General features: G+C 40.3%; 1 protein-coding gene and 1 pseudogene across 1 annotated transcript; one reads left to right on the forward strand and one right to left on the reverse strand.

Moving 5' to 3' along the window:
* Positions 1 to 658: 658 nt before the first annotated feature.
* LOC129072226 (olfactory receptor-like protein DTMT) lies at positions 659 to 4,510 on the reverse strand. The gene is made up of 2 exons (XM_054575652.1): positions 4,418 to 4,510; positions 659 to 1,618 (listed from the first exon to the last, which is right to left on the reverse strand). Exon 2 carries the CDS (start codon positions 1,607 to 1,609, stop codon positions 659 to 661), a length of 951 nt encoding a protein of 316 aa, XP_054431627.1. The 5' UTR covers positions 1,610 to 1,618; positions 4,418 to 4,510.
* Positions 4,511 to 14,739: 10,229 nt separating this feature from the next.
* On the forward strand, positions 14,740 to 17,519 carry LOC129072227 (olfactory receptor-like protein DTMT; annotated as a pseudogene).
* The last annotated feature ends 418 nt before the right edge of the window (positions 17,520 to 17,937 follow it).

The raw sequence follows: 17,937 nt of genomic DNA on the forward strand, positions 1-17,937 counted from the left end.
AATACGCATGAATGATTCATGGACATGGACAACAGTATGGTAATTAATTGTGGGGTCAGGGCCTGGGATGGGCAGAGAAGGGCATGGGAGAAAAATTGGGACAACTGTAATAGAATAACAATAAAATATGATAAAAAAATTTAAAAGGGCAATGTAGACATGAAAGTAAATCACATGATTAAAGGCTGAGAGGCGGAATATCGTGAACACTTGCTGAGGAGCAGGTAAGTTAAGAATATGTATATAACAAAAAATAGTCCAGTTCATTAGACATAATCAAGAGAGTGAGAAGTTTGAAACCTAGTCAATGTTGACTTTGGAGAGCAAATATTTTTAAAGCAGAGATTTGGTTGAGAAAACCACACACATGATAAATTACTTCTTTAATAACTAGAGACACATAGACCAGTTCCAAGTTTTTAAATGATTCTTCAGAATCACCTGGGATAAGAAAGAGGAAGGCTTTGCTAAGAGGTCACTGACATCGCCTGAGTTTAACTACAAATGTCCCTTTTATCTTTTTACATATTGTACAAAATGTTCAGAATGTAACTTTTTTCAAAGAAAATAAGTACTAAAAAAAGTGTGGATTAATATCTCAATATTAATATGAATATGTCTACTGAATAAAATTATGCTAAAATACTAAGCTTTACCATCATACAGAAGAGGAAGTTTTATTTTTGAAAAAGACTCTTCGCAGGGCTCCCTTCATGTCTCTGTTCCTCAGGCTGTAGATGAAGGGGTTTAGCATGGGCGTCACCACAGTGTACATCACAGCCATGACTGTCTCCTTAACAGTAGAGTTATCAGCTGATGGGCATAAATAGAGAGTGATAAGTGTCCCATAGAACAGAGACACTACAGACAGGTGGGAGCCACAGGTGGAGAAGGCCTTGCGGATGCCTCTGGCAGAAGGGACCTTGAGGATGGAGGACACAATCCGAGCGTAGGACATGATGATGAGCAGAAATGGGAGGACGAGAATAATTCCTCCTGTGATAAATATCACCAACTCATTAACTCGAGTGTCAGAGCAGGACAGCTTCAGCAGGGCAGACATGTCACAGAAAAAGTGGGGGATCTTATTGTCAGCACAGAAACACAGTCTAGCCATGAGGAGAGTGTGTAACAGGGCATGCAGTGTGGTCAGCACCCAAGACAACACCACCAGGGAGACACACAGCTTGGGGCTCATGATGGTGGTGTAGTGCAGGGGGAAGCAGATGGCCACGTAGCGGTCATAGGCCATGGCCACAAGGAGGAAGCTCTCCAGATCTCCAAAAAATAGGAAGAAGTACATTTGAGCCAAGCAGCCTGCATAGGGGATGGATGGAACTTGACTCTGCATGTTTTTCAGCAACTTGGGCATCGTGACTGAGGAGAAGCAGAGGTCAGAGAAAGACAAATTGCTGAGAAAGAAGTACATGGGTGTTTGGAGGTGAGAGTCCAGCTGAATGAGCATGATGATGAGGAGGTTCCCCAGGACGGTGGTAAGGTACATGGCCAGGAACAGGGCGTAGAACAGGTTTTTCTGCTCTGGCTGGATGGGAAGCCCCTGAAGAAGGAACTCCGTAATGACAGTTTGATTCCTTCCTTCCACAGCCATCTCCAGTATCTTTAGGAAGAAATAGTAGTGTCCATTGAAACCTTAATTTAAAATAAACATATTTTATACTGCACGTTGTTAGTTTATCTGCAAAAATATATCACTTTTCATCACAATAATCATAATCTCTATCCCCAAAACTTCTATAATCTGAATCTTCATGGTGGAAAATGTCATATTCTTCATTTCTCTTTAACAACTAAAAACATTCCAGCCTTTCTAAAACACTCTTATCTATTTGCTTCTGGCACTAAAGGTATTGGTTTCCTCACACATGCCTGGGCAGACAGCCTCCATAACTGTAATTGGCTCCTCCTCTGTCTCTATCTTACCTGTTGATGTTGCAGGGCTTTTCTTAAACACCATTCTCTTATAAGCCCACATACGCCACTAAGAGAAACCCAACAATTCCAAAGGCTTCAATTATTACTTAAAATTCATTGTAGATGACTCTCTAACTTACAGATGACAACTCTAACTTACAAACTACATACCCACTTGTGCAATGATTATCTGTCCTTGGATGTATCACACACATTTTATACTAAGCGGATTCAAGATCTCACCCAGCCCCTCTACTAGTCTCCTCCTCCTCTAATTTCCCTTATCTCAGTAAGAGAGATCCAGGCTCTCCAGTCATAACCTGAGAGTTTTCATTAATTTTTCCTTGCTCTCATCATCAGTCTGTCAACAAGTCCTATGCAATTTCTGTTTCTCATCAACTCCTCATCTGAACTGTCACTACCCTAGACAGGGATGACACCATATCTTGCCTGTGCCACTGCAACAGCCTCTTAATCCATCTCCCTGCTTCCATATTTGAACACTTGAACACATTTCCCTTTGATATCCTTTTTTGACATTGTGGAATTTTAAAATGAAAACCAGATCATTATTCTTCCTAAAGCCTTCATGGATTCTCATTCCTCTTAAAACACAAGCAAATTTTCTCTCAAAAAATTCCTTCCAAATATGCTTCATGATCTGACACTTACCTACCTCCACAGCTTCGTCTGGCTCCACAGGGACACTCCCATGTCTCTCTCCAGCAGCGCAGGACTTATATGTCACAATTCATAGTCTTCAGCTTTGTGCATTTGCTGTTCCCCTTGCCTTGTACCTTACTCCCTCTGTTCCTTCACCTGGTCTGCCCTCGCTCCTTTTCTCTCTGTCCAGAGCATGTGAGAACCAGCTGCTATGTTTCCACAGTATCCTATGTTTGTCCCCACAGAACTCAATCCCATTGGGATTATTTGTTCATAACTCTCTCCCCTATGAGATCATAAGATTCACACAGGAAAGACAGTGTCTGCTCATGACTGCACCTGGAACAGTACCTCGATGTGGTCCATGTTTCATAAATATTTATTGGCTTGGATTCAGGCTGAGACATGCATTCCTCCAACTTTAAAAGCAACAGAAGTCCTTTTAAGTAAGAGTCACTACTCCAACTAAATTTTCCCAGAGAAAGAAATCTCTACCCTCAACCATTTAGCGCTAAATATGGCACTTTATTATAGAATTTATTAATGTAATTTTGTGCCCATGGAAAATGTTATGGTACCTTAGAGGCACTACTCTTGTCACTAGTACAGATGATAAAGATAGATGATGATTGATGATAGATGATAGATAGATAGATAGATAGATAGATAGATAGATGATAGATCCTATTGGATCTATTTCTCTGGAGCACCCTGACTAAGACACCTTAGTGTGCCTCGAAGCAGACCGAGAAGGCAGGGAAGAAGCACTAAGAGCTGTGAGAAGCTCCTTCAATAAAGACATAGCTGAGTCCAGTTGCTGGGATTTTCACCCCGACGCTGTTTGATCCAGCCACATTTACAGTTCTTACACTTGACTCTAGGTGATACAGTGGAGAAAAACACCCAGGGAAATTCACATACCTGGTTTCTCTGAACATTGCTTCCCAGGTAAGTTAAAGGGAGTCAACTCTTGTGACAGCAGTATGCCTGGAGATGACAAACAGGAGACGGGACTTGTAGGAGCTACCACTGATGATGCAATGAGCGTCTCATCCTCTTCACCCGTTAAGTCAGTAGTTCTCTGCCTGATGGCACATGAAAAATCACCTAGGCAGTGCTTCTGAAATTAATGTCCATGCGAATCACCTGGGAGTTCTAGGAAAACCCCGATTCTGCTTCTGTAAGAAGTGGCTACTTTTAATTCAACACTCACCTAATACCAATGCAAAAGTCCTTAGACTACTGAATGAGTTTCAAGGATATATTAAGTTTTTAAAAATAAGTATTACTGAGGCCCTCAGATAAATTTAATCACAATCTCTGAGAGAAGCCCTGTGCAAAGTTTTTTAAAGCTCTCAGGTGATTATAAAATAAAGCAAGAACTCAGAAATACTGCATTAAAGTCTAAGTCAAAAGCTGTCATTATATTGGAATCATACAATTTGGGGGGAATTTATTTTTATAATAAGTAACATTTATGAACGCTATCATTAATTAAAATATTGTATCGATGAGAAGACTTGATTTACAGTGGTCTACACATGATACAATATGCAGATGATGTATTATATAATTGTATACCTGCAACCTGTATAATTTTATTAACCAATGTCACTCCAATAAATTTAATAAAAATGTTGTAATGATAAATATCAAAATACTTCTAGAATGTAGGAAGGTCTTAGAAGGATGAAAGGCAGAGAAAAGGAGGGATATCATGCCTGAAGACTCCCCTGCAGAACATCACACAACTTGGTATAACAAGAACCTCAGGTTGCAAGAACCCTAAGAGACCAGCTCATTCGTCCTCTGCCCAACTTACCCAGTCTGTCTGAGAGTGATTCCAGGATCCCGGCCTGAGATCCTGTTCCGATTTATTCACTAAGGCCTGTGAGGTAACAGCCTCTGTAGTTGTCACCTTTGTCTGCAACATCTCACATCTCCCATTCTACATATCTGGGAGCTTAAGGAGCCTTGGATCCCAGAGGAGGCTATATCCTGGAGGAATTCATCAAAGACAAAGTAATTACCCAGGATCTCTCAGGACAAATGCTCTCAGAATCTTTAAAAAAGTGATTATAGTCACTGATCTCATTGGACTAAACTTGGGGCAGGAGGAAGTAGAATGTGGAGAAGCTCGTGTATGGATGTTTAAACGGTGTCTAATTAGGGAATAAACAGTAATCCTGTAAGGTAGAAGCCTACATTTTCAGAGGTGAAGGAAGATGGTTGGAGAAGCCCTGAAAACTAGCAGACACCAACCAGAGTTCAAATATCCAAAATTATCTTGGGAGTATAGGAGACCTTACCTGGTGGGCAATTAGAAGCAATCGGTGTTCTTTAAGCATAGTGCCAACAAAGGTACATATTTTGGAAAGATCCTCAGTGTGGTAGAATCTCTCACCACACCTCAATTCCCCATAAATATACCCAAGGGGAGAGATACAACTGCAGCTAACAAGGATTAGATCTCTATGACCCAACCATATGCAGGTATATGGAAGAGATGAGAATAAAAGAAAAGGTAAACTCTCCCAGTTCATGTCCAATCTTTCTCAACCCTAGATCAAAAAGGAAATCAAATGTGAATCTCACTGAGGTATTTCTATCTCCTAAACTCTCTAAGAAAACCTTAATATACCTGTTACCACCATCATCTCTACCACTGTACAGATGTGCCAGACTAACTCCTAGTCTCCAGTTCTTATGTTGCAGTTGATCACAAGGCCATGGGTGGCATTTGTAACTCCTTCTTTCACCTCACATTCCACGTTCTCCTCAGCCAACATCTCAGCTGGATGGGGTTCTTGACATAGTGATATTATGCAAACCTTCATTTCTAGGGAATCTGCATCTTCACTGATCCTGCCTTTATTGGTTTTAGGTTTCATTAACATTTATAATTAAACGTGGCAATACTAAGTTGTAACAAGTGAATTCCACAGAATTTCACACATATTCCTCTTTGACCTATTTGTGTAGAGTATCCCAGTTTTCCCTTGGTAATCAAAATCACTGACCCAGGCAGAATCACAACCCTGGTCTTTGTCTGTTGGTTCACATAAGAACTACAAAATGTCCAAGTTTCCCACTGAACTTCTGTTTCAAGGAAACTATTGTTACATCCACTGGGAGAGGCACTCCTGGGACACTTTTTGTGTACCATTCTCCATTCTTTAGCCTCACCTCTTAATCCAGCTATAGCTACAGTAACCAACTCTGCACTGACTTCAAGCAGTTTTAATAGATGCAACCTAATAGTGTCTCATCTCCAATCTGGTCCACATACTCCTCTCTCTATTCCTGCTCTCTGACTTCCCTAATTCCATGAAACAAGGTTCAGGGAAAGCTTTGTCAGTATTCATAAAAATATTTAGGTACACGATTCTTTGTTGTAGAGTGTGAGCTCCAGATTGAGAGGTTTTTTGTTTTTGTTTTTGCATATGAAACTAATTTTTCAAGCACTGATGATTGAAAAGACATTATCCACTGATTCCCAGACAAGTAAAAACAAAAGGAGTTCATAACCACTAAACCATCTTTACAAAAAATGTTACAGGGTGTCTTTATTTTTAAATTTTTTTATTTAGTGATTTTAGAGAGAGAGAAACATTGATTTGTTGTTCCACTCATTGGAGCATAAATTGGTTGATTCTTGCATGTGCCCTGAGCAGGATTAAACCCACAGCCTTGGCATATTGGGACAATGCTCTAACCAACTGAGCTACCTGGCCAGGGTCTAAAGGGTTTTCTTTTCTTTTTTTTTTTAAAGATTTTATTTATTTATTTTTAGAGAGAGGAGAAAGAGAGGGAAACATCATGTGTTTCTCTCACGTGCTGCCTACTGGGGACCTAGCCTGCGACCCAGGCATGTGTCCTGACTGGGAATCAAACCAGTGACCCCTTGGTTTGCAGGCCGGTGCTCAATCCACTGAGCCACATCAGCCAGGGCTAAAGGGTTTTCTTTATGCAGAAAAGAAAAGACCGTAACAAGAAATAAGAAGATATATGAAAAAAATCTCACTGGTAAAGGCAAATATAGTAAACACTGTGAATTAGCTATTTAAAAAGCTAGTATGAAAGTTAAAAGAAAAAAGTAGCAAAATCAATTATAAATACAATGAGCAGTCATGGATACACAAAACAAAAATATCTAAAATATGACACCAAAAACAAAACACGAAAAGAAAAGTAAACATGTAGTGCTTTTAGAGTGCATTTGAACTTAAACACCTATCAGTTTAAAATAGACCATTGTACATATAGACTGATACACATGAACCTCTGGTAACCACAAACCCAAAACCTACAAAATGCGTACAAAAAAGTAAATAAATAAAGAGAAGGAACCAAAACAAAACAGTAAGGAAAACTGGCAAGCCTCAAGGGAAGAAACCATAAGAAGAAGAAAGGAATAAAGAATTACAAAAGCAACCAAAAAACAACAAATGGAAACCAGTACATACCTAGCAATAATTACTTTAATTGTAAATATCCTAAATTTTCCTGTCAAAAGACACAGGGTGACTGAATGGATAGAAAGAAGACTCATCTATATGTTGCCAACAAGAGGCTCATTTCATACTGAAAAACTCACACATGGACTTAAAGAGAAGGGATGAAAGAAATGTATTCCATCAAAATAGAAATGAAAAGAAAGTTAGGTAGCAATACTTCTATCAGGTAAAATACAAGGTTCATCCAGAAAAACTCCATCCGTTGTTAATATAACAAGAATGGGTTGAGCAACATTGATGTAACCTGGCAGCCAAGGAGAGTGGAGTGGAATGCACATATAAGAACAATGATGGCTTCACTGTTTAGTCAGTGGGGCCAATAGACAACGTGGAGTGAGCATATGTACTCTGTGGCAGTGGCATTCAAAATGACCGAGCTAGTAAAACAACAAATCTGTATCAAATTTTGCTTAAGCAAAAATTCCTCCACAGAAACTGTTCAGATGATTCAGAAAGTTTTTGGGGATGATGTAATGAGCGCAGAGCAAATAAAATGTGGCACAAATGCTTTAAAGATGGTTCAGGAGAATCAAGATGGAGAAGTGAGTGGAAGTCAAACTGACCTACCCCCAGGACCAATCTGGAATTACAACTAAATTGTGGAGAAACCACCTGAAACAAACAACTGAACAATATAGCAAGAGAGGTGCCTTATAACCTCGGACAGACAGAAGAATCAGCTTTAACCCATCATAACTGGTAAGGAGTGCAGTAGAGACTTGAGAGGGCAGGAGGGGTGCCCACAGGTGGCAGCACCAGAAGGATATTGAAACAGCCAGTTGGATCCCCCTGAGAAGAGCAGAATCTAAACCATAAGCAGGGATCTCCAGCCTACAGCACCAGAGCCAAAAAGTACACAGATAACATCCATCTGTGAAAAGCGGCAGGATTACTCTCTGCCAGGCAGCTGGAGATGCAAAGAGCCATTTAAAGGGCCAATGCATACATTTTTATTTGCAGCCACTTACCCTGGTCTCTGGCAAAGGTGGGAGCAGAGTGGGCTGGAGATGCCTGGGGAGAGACTGGGGAAGGAGGCTTTGTGGGGAGAACAGAGAGAGTGGCTGTCAAGATCCTGGTGCTGACTCATCTCCCATATGGCAGCAGCCATCTTGCTCAGGAAGACCACTGCCCTGAGTGGCAACAGCGTGAGAAGACAAAATAGCCCTGCCCCCAGGAGGAACTCTGCCCCGCCCTGTGACTTCCTTCCAGGAGCAACCTGGAATTACAACTAAATTGTGGAGAAAGCACCTGGAATAAAAAACTGAAAATAGGGAGAGAGGAGCCTTGTAACCTCAGACAGACAAGAGAATTGGCTTTAGCACAACCTAACTGGTAAGGAGTGCGGTAGACTCAAGAAGGCGGGCAGGGCGTCCACAGGTGGCAGCACCAGAAGGATATTGAAATGGCCAGTTGGATCACCCTGAGAAGAGCCTAAACCAAAAGTGGGGATCTCTAGCCCACCGCACCAGAGCCCAAAAAGTACACAGAAAACAGCCAGCTGCGGAAAGTGGCAGGGTTGCTCTTTGTCAGAGACAGGCGGTTCGAGACACAAAGAACAGTTTAAAGGGCCAACACATAAATTTGTGTTTGCAGCCACTTACCCTGGTCTCTGGAAAAGGCAGGGGCAGAGTGGGCTAGAGACACCTGAAGAGAGACTGGGGAAGGAGGCTTTGGGGAGAGAACCGGGAGAGTGGTTGGCGGGATCTCGGTGCTGACTCATCCCCCAAGCAGCAGCAGTGTATTTGCTCAGGAAGAGACCCCTCCCCCCTGAGCAGCAGCAGCATCTGAGGACCCAATAGCCCCACCCCCAGGTGGGATTCCGCTCCGCCCTGTGCTGTCTAAGCTGCCTGCTGAGTGCAGAGTGGCAGCCACAGGCAGTAGATCCCTGGCTAAAGGGGGCACAGACTGGTCTGGAGACACTTGAGGGGAGACTGGGCTTTGGGGAGAGAACAGAGAGAGTAGCCAGCGGTATCCTGGTGCTGACTCCTCCCCCATATGGCAGCAGTGTGAGAGGACCCAATAACCCCGACCCCTGGAGGGACTCCGCCCGGCCCTGAGCTGTCTAAGCCAGACTGCTGAGTGCAGAGTGACTAGATTAACTGCTGAAGGAGACAGCCACAGACAGTAGATCCCTGGAAGTCTTGAACAGACTGCCTAAGGTCACACAGGATCAACATCTGACAGCAGAGGCAGATGCAGAAAGTAAAATCAGCAGTCTCCTACCATAGAAGTTCACATCTCAAAGTCAGGATATCAAGAAAGTCAACTCAAGAAGCAGAAACAGAAAAGAAGAGTCTCACGAATAATGGGAAGACAAAGAAATACCGCCCACTCAAAGGGGAAGCAGGAATCCCCAGAAAGAGAATTAAATGAAATAGAGGCAAGTAAACCATCAGATATTGACTTCCAAACAACAGTTATAGGGAAGCTCAAAGAGCTCAGTGAGCTCAGAGAGAATTACAAAAAACCTACAGGGAAACTATGAGGAACTTACCGCAAACTATATCACCGTGAAAAAAGACATAGAAACTATCAATAAGAGACAAGAGGAAATGAAGAATACGATTTCTGAATTGAAGAACACAGTAGAAAGAATCAAAAGCAGGGTAGATGAAGCAGAGGAATGAATCAGTTCCTGGAGGACAAGGTAGATAAAAGCTCCCAGAAAGAGAAAGAAAATGAAAAAATACTCAAAAAGAATGAAGAGGCGTTTAGGGAAATGCAGGGCAACCTGAAACATAATAACATCCATAGACTAGTGATCCCAGAAGGAGCAGAAGAGGAGGAAGGGATAGAGAACCTACTTGAAAAAGTAATGATGGAAAACTTCCCTACTTGGAGGAGAGGAAAAGTCACACAAATCCAGGAAGCACAGAGGGTCCCATTCAAGAGGAACCCAACGAAGCCCACTCCAAGACACATCATCATTAAAACGGCAGATTTCAAAGACAAACAGAGAATCCTAAAGGCAGCAAGGGAGAAAGAGCTATTAACATATACGGGAGTCCCAGTACAGCTAGCAGCTGACTTCTCAACAGAAACACTGCAAGACAGTGGGGAATGGCAAGAAATATTCCAAGTCATGAAAAGCAAAGGCCTGCAACCAAGACTGCTCTACCCAGCAAGGCTCTCAATTAAAAAGGAAGGCAAAATAAGGAGTTTCCCAGACAAAAGAAGGCTAAAAGAATACATCTCCATCAAACCAGCACTGCAAAATATGCTAAAGGGACTGCTTGAAGAAAATGAAGGAAAAGAGTCTATGAATGCCCAGTTCCTTTCGGAGTTGCCAATACTTGATATTACCAATATTTTTTACAATGTATTAATCGGATTGTGACAATGATGTGTTATTTTAACTGTTCCTTTATTATTTGTTGAAACCAAACTTATTTTTGTATATTTCTTGCCTGTTTCTATTATTTTTAAAAAGCTAAAATGACTTTTGTATGCTTTATCCATTTTTTGATTAAATGTTTGTAGAATCTTTTCCCTAAAAAAGAAGCCATTAACCCTTTTTTAGATGTGTTGCAAATGCTTTCCTACTCTATTACTTGTCCTTTAACTTTTTTCTATGTATCTTACTGTATAGTCTTAAATGTTTAATATAGTCATATTGTCAATATTTTCCTTTGTAGCTTCTGGGTTTGAATATGTTACTTCAGGGTAAGAAACATATTATTTTGTCTTTTCTCCTAAAACTCCTTAGATTTTACATATAGATTTTTAACTCACCTGAATATTTCTTGAATAATGTGTGAAATAAGGCTTTATATTTGTTATATTTCAAGTAATAGTGCCCATGTACCTTATTTGTTGAATAACCCTTATTTTACCTGTTGATTTGAAATACAAACTTAATCATATATTACATTGTTAGATGTATACATTTGTCGCTAGAATGCTCATTATATTTCATTGATCTACTTGATTATTTCTGTGCTGGTGTCTTGTTGGTTTAATTACTGAGTCTTTATAATGGTTTTAAATGTTTTAATATTTTATCATGCAGTTTGCCATTTAAAAAAATAAATAAAATCAATCTGCATTGAAGAAAGAAAGAAAGGAAGGAAGGAAAGAAGGAAGGAAGAAGAGAGGGAGGGAAGGAAGGAAGAGAGACGGATCTCTTAACTTTTGTGACAACATGGATGGAACTGGAGAATATTAAGCTAAGTGAAGTAAGCCAGTTGATGAAAGACAAGTACCATATGATCTCACCTATAAGTGGACTCTATCCAACAAAATAAACTAACAAACAAAATAAACCACAAGTGTGTAAACATGAGGCAGACTGAAAGTGACCAGAGGGGATGGGGAAAGAGGACAATGGTGGAAAGAAGGGGAAGGGGCTAGATAAAGAACAGGTATGAATGACCCATGGACATGGACAACAGAGTGGGAATTGACTGGGGGAGCCAGGGATGGGGGTGGGATGGGTGGAGGTTGGCCAAAGGGGGAAAAATTGAGATGACTGCAATAGAATAAACATGATTTATAAATTTAAAAAATAAAAATAAATGAAAAAATCTCTGTATATTTTGAACTTTATGTAATTTTAACGTTTAGGATTGCTTTGCCAATTAAAATGAAAGATAATTAACTCCAAAATAAAATAAAATAACAACTGTAGTAAACATTATAGTTAATGTTGAAAGAAAAAATGCTTTCTCCCTAAGATCAGGTAAAAGTAAAAATGTTGGCTCTTACCACTCTTATTCAACACTGCACTGGAAGTTCTAATCAGTGCAAACGGGAAACAAAAAGAACACAGGTTTCAAAGTAAGGATTATACCTTAAGAATCTGGAAACACCAATTCAAAAGAATCTGTGTACCCCAATGTTCCTAGCAACATTATTTACAATAGCCAAGTGCTGCAAACAGTCAAAGTGCTCATCAGTAAATCAGTGGATCAAAAACTGTAGTCCATTCACTCAATGGAATACTACACAGCAGAAAGAAAGAAGGAACTCCTACTTTTTGTGACAGCATGGATAGATCTGGACAGCATTATACTAAGTGAATAGGCCAAGTTAAAGAAAAATATCCTATGATTTCACCTGTAACAGGAACCTAATGAACAAAACAAACAACTGAGTAAAATAGAATCTGAGGCATGGAAAGATGAACGGACTGACAGTAACCAGAGGGGAGGGGAGAGGGGGAGAAGGGGGAAAGAGGGAAAGCATCTAGTGAAGGAACATGTGTAAGTGACCCATGGACAAGGACAACAGGGTGTGGATGGACTGGGGGAGGGGGGTGGGAGGGCAGGGCAGTGGAGAGCAATGGGAGACAAATAGGGACAACTGTAATAAAACAACAACAAAAAAGAACAAAAGAAATGTAACCATCTCTTTTATGGACAATATATTTGTCTATGTAGAAAACCCCCAACATAAAAATGGATTCTGGAACAAATAAATGAGTTTAGTAATGTCATAGCATACAATGGCAATATATTAAGTTTTTGTTCTGTATACAAATATAAAAAATTAACATATTAATATTTACACTTAATCAACTAACAATGAAGATGTAGAAAGTGAAAAAACACTCTAAAGTACCATTTACAAAGGCACTAAACATTAAATGCTTAGGTATAAATCTTACACAGTATATACAAAGATTTATGTCTTGACAATCACAAAATGCCGATTAAAGAAATCGTAGATGATCTGAAGAAATGGATGGATAGGTAGAACACATTTATGGATTGAAAGATTCAATACTATTGTTAAGATATTGACATTTCTGAAACTAATCTAGAGATTCAACATAATTTCAATAGAAATGTCAACAGGGGGTACAAATTGACTATCAGATTATAAAATTTATTTGTAAAGGCAAGAAACTAAAGAAGCAAAATTGATGTTGAAAATGGAGAAGAAAGGAGGAGGGCTCACATTGTCTGGTTTCCAGACTAACTATTAAGTTATAATCATCAGGAAATTGTGGTATTATATGGATAGAAATATAGATAGGTATAGAGAATATGGAATAGCATATAGAGTCCAGAAAAAGATCCACTCAAGGATAGTCCATTGATTACTGATAAAGATCTAAAGACATTTCAGTGAAAGATAGTCTTTCAACCATCAGTACTGGAAAAGCCAATTTCCATACGTGAGAATGAACCTCAACCTATAGCTCACGCACTATAGATTTCACTCAACGTGGATCACATACCTAAATATTTTTATGTGTACTGAGAACGTTCCCATGACATCCTGTTTCACAGAGTGAAATATATTATAGAATTGTATGCTTGAAATCTATACACTTTTATTAACCATTGTCACTGCAACAAATGTATTTAAATCTAACTGATGATATCAACAAGTTAACGGGGGAAAAAAACCTATGATAAAAAATGGTGTGAGACTTCAAAAATCCATTTAAGTAAAGATATATTCCAAACTATGTTTCTGTAGACATGTGTGTTGTCACATTGCTACCAAGTGGCCATTTGCTATTAGAAATGGAAATGTAGCCAAAAATTAAGATCATCTCAATAGGTGCAGAAAAAGCCTTTGACAAAAGATTTAACATGACTTTAACCAACTTGTGACTAAAATTCTCACCAAACATGGAACAGAAAGGAACTTCCTCAAGCACCATGTCTGTAATTCTGAGATATTCTTTGGGTGTCACTTAGTGTTTTTATATGTAGAAATGAATGTTAATGAAAACTATAATAACCCAGTAAAGGCAGGATCAGTGAGGATGCATATTCCCTAGAAATAAAGGTTTGCATAATATCACTATGTAAAGAACCCCATCCAGCTGAGATGTTGGCTGAGGAGAATGTGGAATGTGAGGTGAAAGAAGGAGTTACAAATGCCACCCATGGCCTTGTGATCAACTGCAACATAAGGAAGAGCTGGAGACTAGGAGTTAGTCTGGCACATCTGTGGAGTAGGAGGGATGATGGTGAGAGCAGGTGTATTAAGGTTTTCTTAGAGTTAAGGTGGTAGAAGTACCTCAATGAGATTCAAATTGGATTTCCTTTTTGATCTAGGGTTGAGAAAGCTTGAACATGAACTGGGAGAGTTTACCTTCCCTCTTATTCCCATCTCTTCCATATACCTGCATATGGTTGGGTCATAGAGATCTAATCCTTGTTAGCTGCAGATGTATCTCTCCCCTTGGGTATATTTATGGGGAATTGAGGTGTGGTGAGAGATTCTACCACACTGAGGATCTTTCCAAAATATGTGCCTTTGTTGGCACTATGCTTAAAGAACACCGATTGCTTCTAATTGCCCACCAGGTAAGGTCTCCTACACTTTGAAATAGTCTAGGATATTAACGCTCTGGTCCCTGCTAGTTTTTAGGGCTCCTCCAAACATTCTCCTCCTTCACCTCTGAAAATGGAGGCTTCTGCCCCACGGGACTACTGTCTATTCCCTAAGCAGGCAATGATTAAGCACTTGTACATGAGCTTCTTTTTACTTTACCCTGCCCCTGCCCCAGGGATAGTCTGTTGTGATCAGTGAGTATAATCAGTTAATTTTTTAAGGTTCTCAGAGCATTGTCCGAGAAATCCTGGATAATTACTTTGCCTTTAATGAATTCCTCCAGGATATAGCCTCCTCTGGGACCCAAGGCTCTTTAGATCCAAGGATGTGTAGAATGGGAGATGTGAGAAGAGATGTTGCAGACACATGTGACAACTACAGAGGCTGTTACTTCACACACCGTAGTGAATAAGTGGGAAGAGGATCTCTGGCAAGGGTTCTGGAGCCACCTTCAGACAGACTGGGTGAGTTGAGCAGAGGGTGAATGAGCTGGTCTCTTAGGGTCCTCCCAACTGGAGGGTCTTAATTTCCTAAGTTGTACGGTGTTCTGCAGGGGAGTTTTCAGGTCTCATATTCCTCCTTTTCTCCACTTCTTGGCTTCCCAAGACCTCCCTGAAGTTTAAAATATTTTGATTAATACCCTGGCAGAGTAGCTCAGTTGATTAGAGCATCATCCATATATGCCAAGGTTGCGGGTTCAATCCCTCATCAGGGCACATATAGAATCAACCAGTGAATGCATCAATAAGTGCAACAACCAATCAATGTTTCTCATTTTTCCCTTTTTCCCTCTACCCCATTCCTCTCTCTCTCTAAAATAAAAAATCAGTAAAATAAATACATATAAAACATTTTGATTAATGACTACCAGTTACAATCTATTTTATGAATAATAGCACTCATTAATATTACTTCCCATGAAATGTATTCCCACAATATAATACAATTTTAATATAATGACAGCTTTTGGGGTAGGCTTTCATGCAAAGGTTCTAGCTCTTGCTTCATTTTAGAATCACCTTGAGCTTTAAAAACCTTTGTAGAGGGCCCCTCTCAGCTATTGTGATTAAATTTATCTGAGGGAGACCAGTGATCATTATTTTTAATAGTATCATACATAATTGCAGCTCACTGTGTAATCCGTGGACAACAAGGATGGGCATCAACACAGTGCTAATTTAAAAAATAGCCACTTCTTACAGAAGCAGAATCAGGGTTTTTCTAGAACTCCCAGGTGATTCGCATGGACATTAATTTCAGAAGCACTGCCTAGGTGATTTTTCATGTGCCATCAGGCAGAGAACTACTGACTTAATGGGTGAAGAGGATGAGACGCTCATTGCATCATCAGTGGTAGCTCCTACAAGTCCCGTCTCCTGTTTGTCATCTCCAGGCATACTGCTGTCACAAGAGTTGAATCCCTTTAACTTACCTGGGAAGCAATGTTCAGAGAAACCAGGTGTGTGAATTTCCCTGGGTGTTTTTCTCCACTGTATCACCTAGAGTCAAGTGTAAGAACTGTAAATGTGGCTGGATCAAACAGCGTCGGGGTGAAAATCCCAGCAACTGGACTCAGCTATGTCTTTATTGAAGGAGCTTCTCACAGCTCTTAGTGCTTCTTCCCTGCCTTCTTGGTCTGCTTCGAGGTACACTAAGGTGTCTTAGTCAGGGCGCTCCAGAGAAATAGATCCAATAGGATCTATCTATCTATCATCTATCTATCTATCTATCTATCTATCTATCTATCTATCTATCTATCATCTATCATCAATCATCATCTATCTTTATCATCTGTACTAGTGACAAGAGTAGTGCCTCTAAGGTACCATAACATTTTCCATGGGCACAAAATTACATTCATAAATTCCATAATAAAGTGCCATATTTAGTGTTAAATGACTGAGGCTAGAGACTTCTTTCTCTTGGGAAATTTAGTAGGAATAGTGACTCTTACAAGGATTCCTGTTGCCTTTCAAGTTGGAGGAATTCATGACTTAGCCTGAAGCACTGCCAATAAATATTTATGAAATACGGACCACATTATTGTGAAAAGGTGATATAAAGTGTTTTTTGTAGAGCGCTTAAATCACCACCATAGAAATGTATTCATGTTTAAATTCAAATTTCAGTGGACACTATTATTTCTTCCTAAAGACACTGGAGATGGCTGTGGAAGGAAGGAATCAAACTGTCATTACAGAGTTCCTTCTTCTGGGGCTGCCCATCCAGCCAGAGCAGAAAAACCTGTTCTACGCCCTGTTCCTGGCCATGTACCTTACCACCGTCCTGGGGAACCTCCTCATCATCATGCTCATTCAGCTGGACTCTCACCTCCAAACACCCATGTACTTCTTTCTCAGCAATTTGTCTTTCTCTGACCTCTGCTTCTCCTCGGTCACGATGCCCAAGTTGCTGAAGAACATGCAGAGTCAAGTTCCATCCATCCCCTATGCAGGCTGCTTGGCTCAAATGTACTTCTTCCTGTTTTTTGCAGATCTGGAGAGCTTCCTCCTCGTGGCCATGGCCTATGACCGCTATGTGGCCATCTGCTTCCCCCTGCACTACAGCACCATCATGAGCCCCAAGCTGTGTGTCTCCCTGGTGGCGTTGTCTTGGGTGCTGACCACACTGCATGCCCTGTTACACACTCTTCTCATGGCTAGACTGTGTTTCTGTGCTGACAATGAGATCCCCCACTTTTTCTGTGACATCTCTGCTCTGCTGAAGCTGTCCTGCTCTGACATTCAAGTTAATGAGTGGGTGATATTTATCATTGGAGGGCTCATTGTCGTCATTCCTTTCCTACTCATTATCATGTCCTACACACGTATTTTGTCCTCCATCCTCAAGGTCCCTTCTGCCAGAGGCATCCGCAAGGCCTTCTCCACCTGTGGCTCCCACCTGTCTGTAGTGTCTCTGTTCTATGGGACAATTATTGCTCTGTATTTCTGCCCATCAGCTGATAACTCTACTGTTAAGGAGACAGTCATGGCTCTGATGTACACTGTAGTGACACCCATGCTGAATCCCTTCATCTACAGCCTGAGGAACAGAGATATGAAGGGAGCCCTGGGAAGAGTGTTTTGTAATAACATATTTTCATGTTATGTATGATTATACATAATTTTATTCAGTACATATATACATACTGAATTATTATTCCAGATATTTTTCCTCACCATGTTAACATCAGTTAAAATGCCATGCTACGCAATTGTTCAATATGTAAAACAGATGAAGTGGAACTGTACAGATGAACTAAGGGAGAAGGTCCTTGTGACACCTGGCTAGGCCTTCCCCTTTGTTTTCCCTGGGAACCTTGGAAAAACATGGTTTCAAAAGTACTATTTAAGTCATCTTCATGCCTTACATTCTTAACTAATTTATTACGAGACACTACTTCTTAAATGAGAATTCTGCTTTGATTGTGGCGTAATTTTAAAATAATTCTCTATACTCTTAGGTTAATACTAAATAAGGCCTCAATATCTCAATCTCCCAGCCTCCGTCTAAGTACATCCTACATAACTCT

The sequence above is a fragment of the Pteronotus mesoamericanus genome, unplaced genomic scaffold (assembly GCF_021234165.1).
Source record: "Pteronotus mesoamericanus isolate MK-2021 breed Mesoamerican mustached bat unplaced genomic scaffold, CSHL_Meso_final contig_317, whole genome shotgun sequence".
Lineage (NCBI taxonomy): Eukaryota > Metazoa > Chordata > Mammalia > Chiroptera > Mormoopidae > Pteronotus > Pteronotus mesoamericanus.

What these genes read in the sequence shown, in the direction of transcription:
- LOC129072226 (XM_054575652.1), bottom strand. Translation starts at nt 1,609, where the DNA reads ATGGCTGTGGAAGGAAGGAATCAAACTGTCATTACGGAGTTCCTTCTT.